The sequence below is a fragment of the Mesoplodon densirostris genome, chromosome 12, assembly GCF_025265405.1.
Source record: "Mesoplodon densirostris isolate mMesDen1 chromosome 12, mMesDen1 primary haplotype, whole genome shotgun sequence".
NCBI classification, from domain to species: Eukaryota; Metazoa; Chordata; class Mammalia; order Artiodactyla; family Ziphiidae; genus Mesoplodon; species Mesoplodon densirostris.
The window spans coordinates 4,103,994-4,117,090 of NC_082672.1; the positions used below are offsets into that span (position 1 = coordinate 4,103,994).

Here is a 13,097-nt window from a genome sequence, read left to right on the forward strand (position 1 = left end):
TTGGTTGCTAAACAAGACACAAGATAGCAACAGCATGAAATTGAAGGCTGCCTCCCTGTGAGCGGTCTGGAGAGGCCCAGCTCCAGTCACCCTTCCTCTGGAAGGGCCATATCAACACCTTTTCTCTGGGTCAGAACCGGTTACCAGGCATGGGATACTCTTAACCAGTGGACCTAAAGTGGAGTCTTGGACAGTTTGTGTCTTATACCCTGCTGGTGGGCACAGGCATATTCTTGCCCTGTAGCCAGATTCGTGGGGAGAGCCCTTCAGAGGGCCTCAACTAGACCAGGTCAGTCCATGAGTGTGATTTTACTAGTAAAGAATGCTGACATGCTGGTACAAACACCCCCGCCAACTCCTGGGATCCATGGTACAAAGCAGCACTATTAATAGGTGTGTTTCATGCCTTAACCAGGGTGCCATGCAGGCACATGTCTTATTTCAGCAAATTAGAAATGCTGGAAATAACCCTCACAGCACAAGTGTCAATGACCATTTGAGATATTCATGTGGGTTGTGTCATTTAGAATATTGCAAATATTACAAACCCTTTTCTAGGTGTATTTGATAAACCACAGTGTAGCCATATTTGCAGGCAGTACCATTTTAGAATCTCTAAAAAGATAATCTTGAAAATGACTGGCAAACTGTTGTGTTATTTTATTTCCCTCCAAAATTAATACATACATCTACTCTAAACTTATTGTTTAACTTTTATTTTACAGAGTTTTAAAACCAAATTCCTAGATTTCACAAGCGGAGGCATTGCAAATAGCCTTCTAGTTTATTGAGCGTGAATGACATGTTCTGTATTTCAGAAACTACTCAGACTTTCTAATTGTATTTTTTTCTCCCTTCCTTCTCCATCCCCCAGATGAATCATCTCCTAAGGAAGTCAGCAGGGTAAGTAATGTGAATATCATTTTTGTTACCACAATATAGGAAATAAATTCTTTTGTATATTTTCAGGGCTCTAACGTGTTTAAGTGTTAGAAAAATAATTACAAAAAGTGAGTGCCCTCTCCAAAGTATCACTCATCAGTATGGAGTAAAGCCAGTGAGGAGAGAGGTGTGAAATTGGAGGCCTCAAACTGAATACAGCTAACAGATGCGTTCCATTTGGCCTGCACATGCTTATGGAGTTTTCTGAATTTGTTGCCAACATTTAGATATTGAGAGGGTGCATATTAAGATTGGATTTCTGGCTTCTCTTGAAAACCCATAAGGTAAGGCAGCACTGATACCGAGTTCCCATGTGGCGACGGTCTGCTCAGGCCGCTTCCTCACCGTCCCCTGCTCAGTGGCTTTGCACGTGTGCTACCGGGTTAACCCTACCTTCAAGTTCATGCACCTTGTTTCTGGGAGAACAGAAGGTGACTACTCGTGAATTGAATACGTGATAGTCTTCAGTACTTTTAGAAATACTAAATGCACCATTCTCACGTTCAAGAGAAATACTTAGTGTTAAAGTTATGAGACTTAACAAAGTTAAAAGCTTATGGGGTATGAGTATCGAGAGCATTTTAGCATGCCATGTTTAATGCTACAAAATTATAATTCTGTAATTACATATGAAAAAGAATCTTAACTATATATCCTGTTTACAGATAAAGATCTTAAAATGTGGATTCAATGTTGAAAATAGTCACAATTGTATCTGATGCACCCTTATGTAAGAGATCACTCTTTATCATAAGACATAAACTGAAGTACTGTTATCAGGATCACATATATAGATATATTCCTTTATTTTTGATTATCTGTAGAAAGGAATCTTTAAAATGACCAGGGCCATTGCCGGAGACTAGGCAGAACTCCCTCTGTCCCTAGCAACCTAACAGACTCTTAAGGTTTCTATAAGTCTCAGGGTTTTCCTGGGTACATGCACTATTAACTTCACATTTACAGGGTTCACACCTGGAAAGTTCCCAAGACTGAGTACTTCAAGGTATATCAGGGGGCAGAGGGATCAGCCTGGAAGTTTGACAGCTACTGAGAGCAGCAGAAATGGCTGAAAAGCCATGTTTGAGGATAAAAGAAGATTCTCACAAGTGGACCTGGGCAGTCATAAGATACTGGGGTGTTGATATTGGCAAAGCTACTATCTCAGATCTCTGAGATAGTACCAGGTGTCTATAAATCCAGGACAGTAGGAAAAAAAACTACAACTTACTCATCAGTATTCTTGTTTTAGAATAACTTTTGTTTATAGGGAACCCCTGACCTCAATTTAACCTTTATAGCCCTCAGAAGATTTTAGACATTGTTGTTTTTGAGGGAAGTGGGAAAAGAGATGCCCAAAAAGGTAGTTTCAACCCACCCCGTGTTTTCCTTACACCCTGTTCTGCTCACAGAAAAGACCAGAGCTGCCCTTGTGATTCCTTGCTTATTTCAATATATTAACTCTATCCACCTGTTGGGTGAAACTCACCCTTCGTCTCCAGGGTCCCCCAATTTAAAGATTTTGTACCATACTGTCTGTCATAAATGATTTTGTTACTGCAGCTCACTCTTACAATTATAAGGCAGGTTCTATTTAGGGAGAACAGCTATATAGACAAGGAGTAGACTTTTTAATTGAATGCATTTCTATATATTTTAGTTATGCAAAATATCACCACAAGACATCTTGGATTCAGATTGCCACCTACTTCTTACTATGCCAGTACCTTCTTCTGGGTGAAGAGAGAAGAGATGCAGACAGTAACACACACTATCTTTAAGCCCATTAGATAGGATGATAAACTATACATAGTCATTTTTTCTTTGCTATTATTTTATAAAATTCTTTTACTTTATGCCAAATTTGGAGAAAATACAATTCCAGGTGAGAAATGCTAAATATATGAACTGATAACCTAGAATAGTTAACAGTTGCCGGATCTTTAAAAGTTGTTTTTTTTTTTTTTTTTTTCTGAATATACCCCAGATCTTGGTCAGTTCTGATACATAGAATTTGCATTATAAAATAGTATACCACTGTTTTAAGTTAAAATTAAGATTTAGAAATACTAGTGCAAACTTTTGGTAGATGGTGACTTGCCACAGGGCACATCCATTGTCAAAAGCATGCTCTTTAGTGATGCAGATTCTTACCCCTCCAGGCAGTTCTGGTTATTGTGACATACTTTCTCACTTAGGCCAAACAACCTCTCTTTAATTGCCATCTACTAGTATTGTTTTGACTTCTGTAGCAGCTCAAAAAGGTCTATACCCCCTACTCCATATGAGAGCTCTTTAATTAGAGGGATTGTGTTCTGTCTTTCCCAGTGAGACACACTCACTTAAAATAATTTTCTTCCTGTGGGCCTCCTTAGGGTCTGGGTTGACATTCTCTGGACAAAGTATGCATTATTAATATATATTTTTAGAAGGTGGAGGCAGTGCCATGACCTTATAGACCAACTGTGGCTTGACCCTGATAAGACGAGGTAGGCCAGGTAGCCCTCGGAAACTATGTATCTGTAATAGAGTTTAGGGAGGATTAGCTTTTCCAAGAAACTATAGGACATTTCTGGTTATTGATCCAGAAATGGAAGATATTTTTTCCATGAAGTCAAGTCAGATCTATAAGTCTTAAGCCCTTTCTCCGTCCCCTCTTTCTTCCTCTCTTTCTCCTTCCATCCCTCCCTCTCTCCGTGTCTTCCTCCTTACCTGCCGTTCCATAGACAAATATTTCTTGGGCATTTATATGCCAGGCACTGTTCTAGGTTTTAGGGATACAGTGCAAAACAGTATTCCAGTTATCATAGTATGGAAGGTGGTGGTAGAGACAGTTGCAAGTTTTTTTTTTTATTTATATATATATCAGGCAGTGATAAATATTATGATAAGTACATAGAAGAATAAAGCAGAATGAGCTGATAGAGAGTGACGGTGGATTAGGAGTGGACTTACCTGTAGAGACAAAGCCAGGACAGAGGATGTGGTGCTACGGGTGTGAGTGTGCAGCCAGGGATGGCTTACCAGGGTAATTGAGGAAATATTATGGGAGATGAAGGAGGGAACCATGCAGAGAACAGCAGGAAGAGCACTCCAGGCAGATGGCACAGCAAGTGCAAGGACCCAGAGGCAGGAAGGTTCACGTTACAGAAGGAGGTCATCTGGGCCAGAACTGAATGAGTGCAGGAAAGAACCCTGGTCAGAGAGGTTGAGGCAGGAGGGGATCTAGAGGGATGTGGTATCTGTCATATCTGTGTCATTTGTTTTCATCTAGTCAGCAAAGTTAATCTTTTATTTTACTATTATTGTTGTTGCTGTTGTTAAGTAGTTCCAGCTTCTGACAGGAAAAGAGAGAGAAAACAAGGTAAGAAGAGTATTTGGGTGCTGAGTGCTAGAATATGACAAATTTAGCCAGGTCTAGAATTCTTGGGTACTGTATTTGTCCCTCAAACTGCTGTAGATAGGTTTCATTATATTCTAATTTTTATATAACAGTTTTAGTCTTATGAAATATGTCCTGAGAAAAAACACTGATTCGAGGCTACTTGGTCAAAGGACACAAATATTTTATGACAATTAATATACATTGTTAAGTTGGTTTATCAAATTATTGTTCCAATTTAAGGTTTCATTTTAACCCAATTTAATTAGCAATTGTATCCCTTCTTGTGTAAATGGCATGCCATTATTTTAATATTTTTATTTAAAGAAAATAAACATATTGCCATATGTTAACTATGTTTCTTTTGTGTGAATTGCATCTCTATGTCTTTTGCGTGTGATACATTCAAAAGAACTTCTCTGGTATAGTGTAAATCACACTTAGATTTGAATTTCTACTTTGCCACTCTTCATCTGAGTGACCTTTTAAAAAAATAACTTTTAAAAGGCTCAAATGTAAAATGGGGACAAAATCTACCAAACCTAAGGTATACAGCCATAATAGGATGAAAATTTATATTCTTATATTCATTTTTAGAACACCCAAAATAAACTTTTTAAAAGCAGAGGGAATTAATGAAAAGATATTAATGGCCCACAATTTAAAATACAGGCTTGATTAATAATGAAAAAGATATTTTCTTAAATAGATCGATAAAATAGGCTGTGTTTGGCAATCTATTCAAGAAATAAGAAAATAACAAATATTAAGGAATGCGAAAGGAAAGATAACTATAGTACAGGCAACAGGGTGAGTATTAATAATTTAATAAGGAATAGTAGATACTAATGCATTTGAAACATTAGATATAATGGGAAATTTTAAGGAAATTATAAATCATTAAAATTGAAAGAGTTAAGAAACCTAAATATATTGTTAACCAATGAAAAAAACTGAAAAGTTAGTAAAAGACCCCCTAAAATGGCATGATACCCAAAAGCTTTTACTGGATAATTCCACCAAACATAAAAAAGGAGAAAATTCCTACATAGTATAAAGTATGTATTTCCAAGGCTAAGAAAATAACTTATCTCACTCAAGACAGAATTTTATTCCTAAAACAAAAATTAGAGCATTATACAAAATAGAAAAGTATTGACCAGTTTTACTAGTGCAAACATAAGTGCAGAAATCTTAATAAATTCAGCAGGACTTTCATTGCCAAGGGTGGTGGTAGGTAGAAGGCTAGTGCAGTAATCCTGGTAAGAGATGAAGATGGCGTGGACCCGGCTGAGGATGATGGAGGTGGGGAGAAGTGTTTGGATTTGGTAGACTGAATTCTACGTATATTTGGAAGGTAGAGTGAACAAGAACTGCCGATTAATCAGATGTCTGGCATAAAAAAAGACAAAAAAGAGAAATGATCGCATCGAGGTTTTGCCTGAGCAGATGGAAGGGTGAGTTGCTATTACTTAGATGGGAGTGTTTGCCAGAGGGGCAGGTCAAGGTGTGTGTGGAGGAGGGGGAAACAGAGGTCACTACTGGGTGCTTAGTCTTAGATGTGCTAAGTCTGAGATACCTAGTAGATTTCTAAATAGAGATGTGAAGTAGTTGGCTGGATATTTGAGTCTGGAGTCTAGGGAAATGATCTGAATTAGAGAGATATAACTCTGAGAAGCCTTAATAATATGGATGAGTTAAGAATCATCAGCATGTAGGATGGTATGTAGAGTGGTGAGGCTGGATGAGATCACCTAGGAAGTGCGTGTGGTTGAGAAGAGAGGATAAAAGCCAAAGGCCCGCCCTGGCACAGAACATTTAGAAGTCTGAGATGGAAGGAAGACCTACAGAGACTGAAAAGAGGTGTCCAAGGGGCAAGAGGAGGACCAGGGGTGTGTGCATCCTGGCAAGGAAGAGAAATTATGTCAAGACACAGAGAATGATCACCGGTGTGTTAAATACTGCCTGTATTTCAAGGATAATGAAGCCTGAGAGTTGACAAGTGGATTTTGCAATGTGGAGTCATTGGTGACTTCAGTAAGAGCTGTTTCACTGGAGAGATTAGGTTGAGTTTGAGACAGAGAGAGAGAGAGAGAGAGGGAGAGAGAGGGAGAAGGAGAGGGAGGGAGATGGAGAGGAAGAAGAGAAATTGTAGGCAGCAAATATAGACAATTGTTTTACGGAGTCTTGCCTTAAAAGAGAGAAGAGAAATAGGGTGGTAGCTAAATAAGGAGTTGAGATATTTTTCTTGAGATATAATTGACACATAATCTTTCATTGGTTTCAGGTATACAACATAATGATTCAATATATGTGCATAGTGTAAAATTATCATCACAATAGGTCTAGTTAACATCCATCACCACACATAGTTATAAATGTCTTTTTCCTTGCGGTGAGAACTGTAAGATTTACTCCCTTTAGCAAGTTTCAAATATCCAATACAGTCTTATTAATTATAGTCATGATGCTGTGCATTATATCCCCAGAACTTACTTATTTTATAACTGAAAGTTTGTATCTTTTGACCACTTTCCACTCTCCACCCCTGAGATATTTTCTTTTTAAAATGTTTGGTTTGTCTTTTTAAAAATGGGATAAATGACAACAGAAATATACTAATGGAAATAATACAGTAGAGAGAGAAAATGTGATGATTTGGGACAGAGAGGCAAGTTGGTTGCTGCACAGTCCTTGGGTGCTCAAGGGGCCTCACCCACCTTCGGCAGCCTCCCCAGTACACATCAAGATTTTTCCTTCACAACTAATTCCCATTTACTCACTTTCAATTTCTTTTTATACCATATCAGTCTTAAAAAGAATTTTTAATTGGTTATCAGAAAACAAATATAACCAAAGAAACAAAATAGAGGAAGAAACAGAAGTGGAGAAATAAAAATTGGAATAGTCAGTACTTTTCTATGAATAAGCAGGCTGTTAACTTCCAGTTATATGAAACTGAACCAAAGTAGGTTGCTTCACTTATGTAAAGTTGACCTTAAAAATAAAAGACAGTTATTTTACCAGCAAGGTATGTTTTTTTCAGGAGTAGCAGAGAATTGCAATTTGGGATAAGAATGTTATAGCAAAGACTATAAGCAAGTCCAGACAAAGAAGAGGAATGGTCTTTTACAGAGGAAAAGGGGAAGTTTGGAGGGGCTTTTAATAAGCAAGGAGTCCACTGAAGGAAACTGGGTGTTCAGAGTGTAGTGTCTTTTCATTGGCTGAGTTGTGACAGTCTCTTGTTGGCTGGGCTGTGCCTGGGCAGTGTGAAGATTTTCTTTTCTTCTACTGGGTAGTTAGGTAGTAAGCAGCCTTCTCCCAGTTGGAGACGCAAGGTAGTCTCTTCCTGTTTGGGGTCTGCATGAGAGTTCCCCCTTCTGCCCTTAACTGATTCCAATTTAAATAATGTATCCTTTATTTATTTTTACATCTCTTAGGGAAGGATACCAATCAATTATTCTTAAGGACAAAGTTTTTATTATCATTACTAAATTTCATAAAAGCACAAATCTGTTTATATATAATCTTACATCCATCTTTAGCAAGTTTCAAAGACATACTATTAAAATGTGGTTCCCTGTTCAGTAAGTGAAGGTGATATACAAACAGCGAGAGTAGGTAGACACATGGTAGAATTATCTGGAGTAATTTTTCATGTTACCTATACCCCGCCTCCAGTTGATAATCATGGGGCTCATGTGCTGTGGCCCAAGGATAGAAGTTAGAATGTGTGGAGAAGCAGACAGAAAGCATGTCTTCTAAAACCTCCCTATATATAATTTACTTTAATCAGGTTTTGGCTAAGAGGTGGGGTTTGGACAGTTGAATATGATACTTAGAAACAAGGCCCTAGAGGACAGGCAGGTCACGGTCGCATTGATTATCAGCATATCTGTAGGATGGAGAAACCAGAGCGGGCAGAGATGTAACGTTCCTATCAGGTAAAGTGAAATTCTGGCATTTTGAATTTTAAATATCAAAGAGCCCAACAAGTATTTCTCACCCTGATGGAAAATCACCCACTTTCCCGAGGAATACTGGCTGGAAGCCTGCAGGCAGAGTCTGTGTTTTCCATATCACACAGGTCCAAATAGCTTCAGGCACTCCAACTTGAGTTTTGTGGAAACCCAAAAGAAAATATCTCATAAAGCATGGCACTGTTTGTTTTAGCTAAATTTCATTTCACAGGCTTTGCCGCTAGTTATTAACTATAGCCATAGAAACCTGTGTGGAGTATCAGTTCTAAGCACCTCGGTTTCCTGAGAGAATTAGTTGCAAAATATTTCCCTATGTAACTGAATGCATCAATCTGCTATACGAAAATATTACATTCTACTTACATACTGGAAAACGGTGGCCAAAGATAGTGATTTTTGTTTGCTTGTAATAAGGATGAACCCCATAATCGTAACAATAAATTAAACATACCAATCATCTGTCTATTAAAGTTTGTTCCTGATCAGTGATAATAAAATGAGATGAATGATGTATAGAAGAATACAGATCCTATTAATCATGATGGTGGTGATTAAAAACAGTATCAAACCATTATGATAATTCTTTTAAAAAATGGGAACTGAACACATTCTTCTTTCACAAGATTTTAACTTATTACCTGTTTTTTAAGACCATTCTTGGCAACCACAACTTTATTTTAGAATATAGATGTTGAAAAGTATTAACAATGGAGAAGCAGCATTAAGTTTGGTCTTAGTAGAGTTTGGTCTTGGCCACAGAACCAAAGGCTAATTAAAGGACATTGTTTTGTGCACATTTCCTTATTGAATGAAAAACGAAAATAGTAATGATCCAGCCAAAGAGTAGTTGTGCATAAAATCCAGTTTCTCCTAGATCACAGTTTATTACATTAAAGGTGGCAACAAAGTCACAAATATGCTTCATTTTTTCCATAGATGTTATCACAAACTGATATTTTCTTGTTTATCACATTCTCCTCACTGGGATTTAAATTCCATGAGTGTTAGAGCCTTATCTGATACTTACAATAGTGCTTGACACGTTGGTGAATAAATATTTGTTTAAAAAGACTTATTTACTTACTGACATTCAGAACTATACCTACCAGGTAAAGCCCTTACATACTTCTTTTGTTTCTCTAACCTTCTCTTTGTTCATCTTCTCCTGATAACTTATTTTTTTTTTTCTATTAGCAGTCTTAAACATATCAGAAATGTTTACTACTTGAGTGATTTGAAACTATTTTATCTCCTGGAGTCATTCTTCCTAAATTAAATTTTTATTATGAAAAGCCCTTTCATCTCATGGACCTTTTTGCCCTAAATTAAATTAGTTAATCACAGTCCTTTGAAAACTGAAGTGTTCTTTAGGAATATTCGTTTTTATTATTTCTGTCCTTGTGTTGAGCTGATGGTGTGTTTTCAGAAGAATGCCTCACTCATTTATAGACTCTCAGCCTGCTTGCTTTCACCACTTTTACCGTGAATTCACTGTCTTTCCTGAGGGTAAGCTGTGATCATCTGTCCTCGTGTCCTGCTTGTTGCTCTTCTGCCTTCCTCCGGTTTTCTCCATCCTTTGCAGCTTTTCATAAGACGCTTCCTCTGAACCAGCGGTAGCCTTCCCTCTGCACTCAGTTATGTGGCAGGACAGGCGAGGCAGCTTCCCCTTAGTGTTAGGATAGGCTCAGAATGAATATCTACTAATCCCTTGCTTTCTGTTGAGGACTTCTAAACTTTTAAAATGAGCATTTGCAAAAGGGTCAGTAGCACCCTCTTTCCTAGCCCTGTTCTCTTTTTCTCCCATGATGCCTTTGAGGCCACAGGTTTCCTTAACTGTTCATTGCAATTGCTCATCCTTCGAGCAGTTAGAATTCTTCTGCCTATGGTGTTTGTGTGAAATAAATGACCTATATGTACAATTTATTTTCCTCTAAAATACTCAAATCATTTTGATAACTTGATCTTTAACATATAACATAGAAAAATGTTTGCCACTTTCTTGTCAACTTAAACATGCATTTACTTTTTGACCCAGGAATATCCCTGTCATGTATTTACGTAGTATAATTTTGTTTCTATTTTTTTTGAGAATTAGGTATTAAATTTACTTTTTATTGAAGTATAGTTGCTATACAATATTATATAAGTTACAGGTACACAGTTTAGTGATTAACAATTTTTAAAGGTGATACTTCATTTATAGTTATTATAAAATATTGGCTATATTCTCCATGTTGTACAACATATTCTTGTAGCTTATTTTGTATGTAATATAATAGCTTGTACCTCTTAATCCTCTACCCCTGTATTGCCCTTCCCCACTTCTCTCTCCCCACTGGTGACCATTAATTTCTTCTCTATATCTGTGAGTCTGCTTCTTTTACATTTTATTCACTAGTTGTGTCTTTTAGATTCCACATATGATATAATACAGTATTTGTCTTTCTTATTTCACTTAACATAATGCTCTCCAAGTCCATCCATGTTGCTGCAAATGGCAAAATGTACTTCTTTTTTATGGCTGAGTAGTACTCCATTGTATATATATAACACATCTTCTTTATCCATTCATCTGTTGATGGGCACTTAGGTTGCTTCCATATCTTGGCAATTGTAAATACTGCTGCTATGAACATTTGGGTACATGTATCTTCTTGAATTAGTGTTTTTTGGGTTTTTTAGATATATACCCAGGAATGGAATTGCTGGGTCATAAGGTAGTTTTATTTTTAGTTTTTTGAGAAACCTCCGTACTGTTTTCCACAGTGGCTGCCCCAATTTACATTCCCACCAGCAGTGCACAAGAGTTCACTTTTCACCAACATTTGTTATTTGTGTTTTCTGATGATAGCCATTCTGACAAGTGTGAGGTAATATCTCACTGTGGTTTTGATTTGCATTTCCCTGATGATTAGTGATGTTGAGCATCTTTTCATGTGCCTCTTGGCCATCTGCATTTCCTCTTTAGAAAAGTGTCTATTCACTTCTTCTGCCCAATTTTTAATCAGTTTGTGTTTTTTTTTTTCATGTTGAGTTGTATGAGCTGTTTATGTATGTTGGATGTTAACCCCTTATCAATCATATCATTTGAAAATATCTTCTCCCATTCAGTAAGTTGTCTTTTTGTTTTGTCAATGATATCCTTTGCCGTGCAAAGCCTTTTAAGTTTAATTAGGTCCCATTTGTTTATTTTTGCTTTTGTTTCCTTTGCTCTAAGAGATCCAAATAATATTGCTGTGATTTATGTCAGAGTGTTCTGCCTATGTTTTCCTCTAGGAGTTTTCTGGTATCTGGTCTTACATTTAGGTCTTTAATCCATTTTGAGTTTATTTTTGTGTATAGTGTTAGAGAATGTTCTGATTTCATTCTTTTACATGTAGCTGTCCAGTTTTCCCAACACCACTTACTAAAGAGACTGTCTTTGCTCCATTATATATTCTTGCCTTCTTTGTCATAGATTAATTACCCATATAAGTGTGGGTTCATTTCTGGGCTCTCTATTCTGTTTCATTGATCTATGTGTCTGTTTTTGTGCCGGTATCATACTGTTTTGATTACTGTGGCTTTGTAGTGTAGTCTGAAGTGGGGAAGCATTACTCCTCCAGCCCTGTTCTTTTTCTCAAGATTGTTTTGGCTATTCGAGGTCTTTTGTGTTTCCATACAAATTTTTTAACTATTTGTTCTAGTTCTGTGAAAAATGCCATTGGTATTTTGATAGGGATTGCACTGAATCTGTAGATTGCCTTGGGACGTATGGTCATTTTAACATTATTGATTCTTCCAATCTAAGATCACTGTTTACCTTTCCAACTGTCTCTGTCTTCTTAAGTTTCTTTCATCAGTGTCTTATAGTTTTCCGAGTACAGGTCTTTTGCCTTCTTAGATAGGTTTATTCCTAGATATTTTATTCTTTTTGATGTGGTGATAAATGAGATTGTTTCCTTAATTTCTCTTTCTGATAGTTCATTGTTAGTGTATAGAAATGCAACAGATTTCTGTATGTTAATTTTGTATCCTGCAACTTTACCAAGTTCATCGATGAGCTCTAGTACTTTTCTGATGGTGTCTTTAGGATTTTCTATGTATAGTATCATGTCATCTGCAAACAGTGACAGTTTTACTTCTTCCTTTCCAATTTGTATTCCTTTTATTTCTTTTTCTTCTCTGACTCCTGTGGTTAGGACTTCCAAAAGCATGTTGAATAAAAGTGGCGAGAGTGGACATCCTTGTCTTGTTCCTGATCTTAGAGGAAATGCTTTCAGCTTTTCATCATTGAGTATGATGTTAGCTGTTGGTTTGTCACATATGGCCTTTATTCTAATATAATTGAAAACCTGTGTTCACAAAATGACTTCTGCAAGAATGTTCATAACAGCTTTATTCCCAATATTCCAAAGCTGGAAACAAAAACGTCCCAGATATCCAACAATAGTAGAACAGATAAACAATTTGTGGTATATTTGTACAATAGATGCTACCAGAAATAGAAAGGAACAAGCTACTGGAACACACACCAACATGGATGAATATCAATAATACTATGTTGAACAAATAAAGCAAGGTTCAAAATAGTTCGTGTTGTGTGATTCCATTTCCATAAAATTCTTAAAACAGGCACCACTCTAGTGGGAAAATGGTTAATTAAGAAAGACCATGGGAGGGACTTTATAGAAAGATGAAATGTTCTATACCTTTATTATTATTGCTGAGATGTTTATTATTTATTTTTAAAATTACATTTATTTAAAAAAATATTTTCTTTTTCTTTTTTTTGACAAGTAATAATTGTATAT

At 36.7% G+C, this 13,097-nt stretch overlaps 1 protein-coding gene across 1 annotated transcript in view; it reads left to right on the forward strand.

Annotated features, from left to right (window-relative positions):
• The window catches only part of PDE10A (phosphodiesterase 10A), a 299,066-nt gene that overhangs the window by 183,831 nt on the left and 102,138 nt on the right, over positions 1 to 13,097 (forward strand). Inside the window, 1 exon segment of the mRNA XM_060115412.1 lies at positions 875 to 903. Coding sequence (XP_059971395.1) covers positions 875 to 903 — 29 coding nt within the window.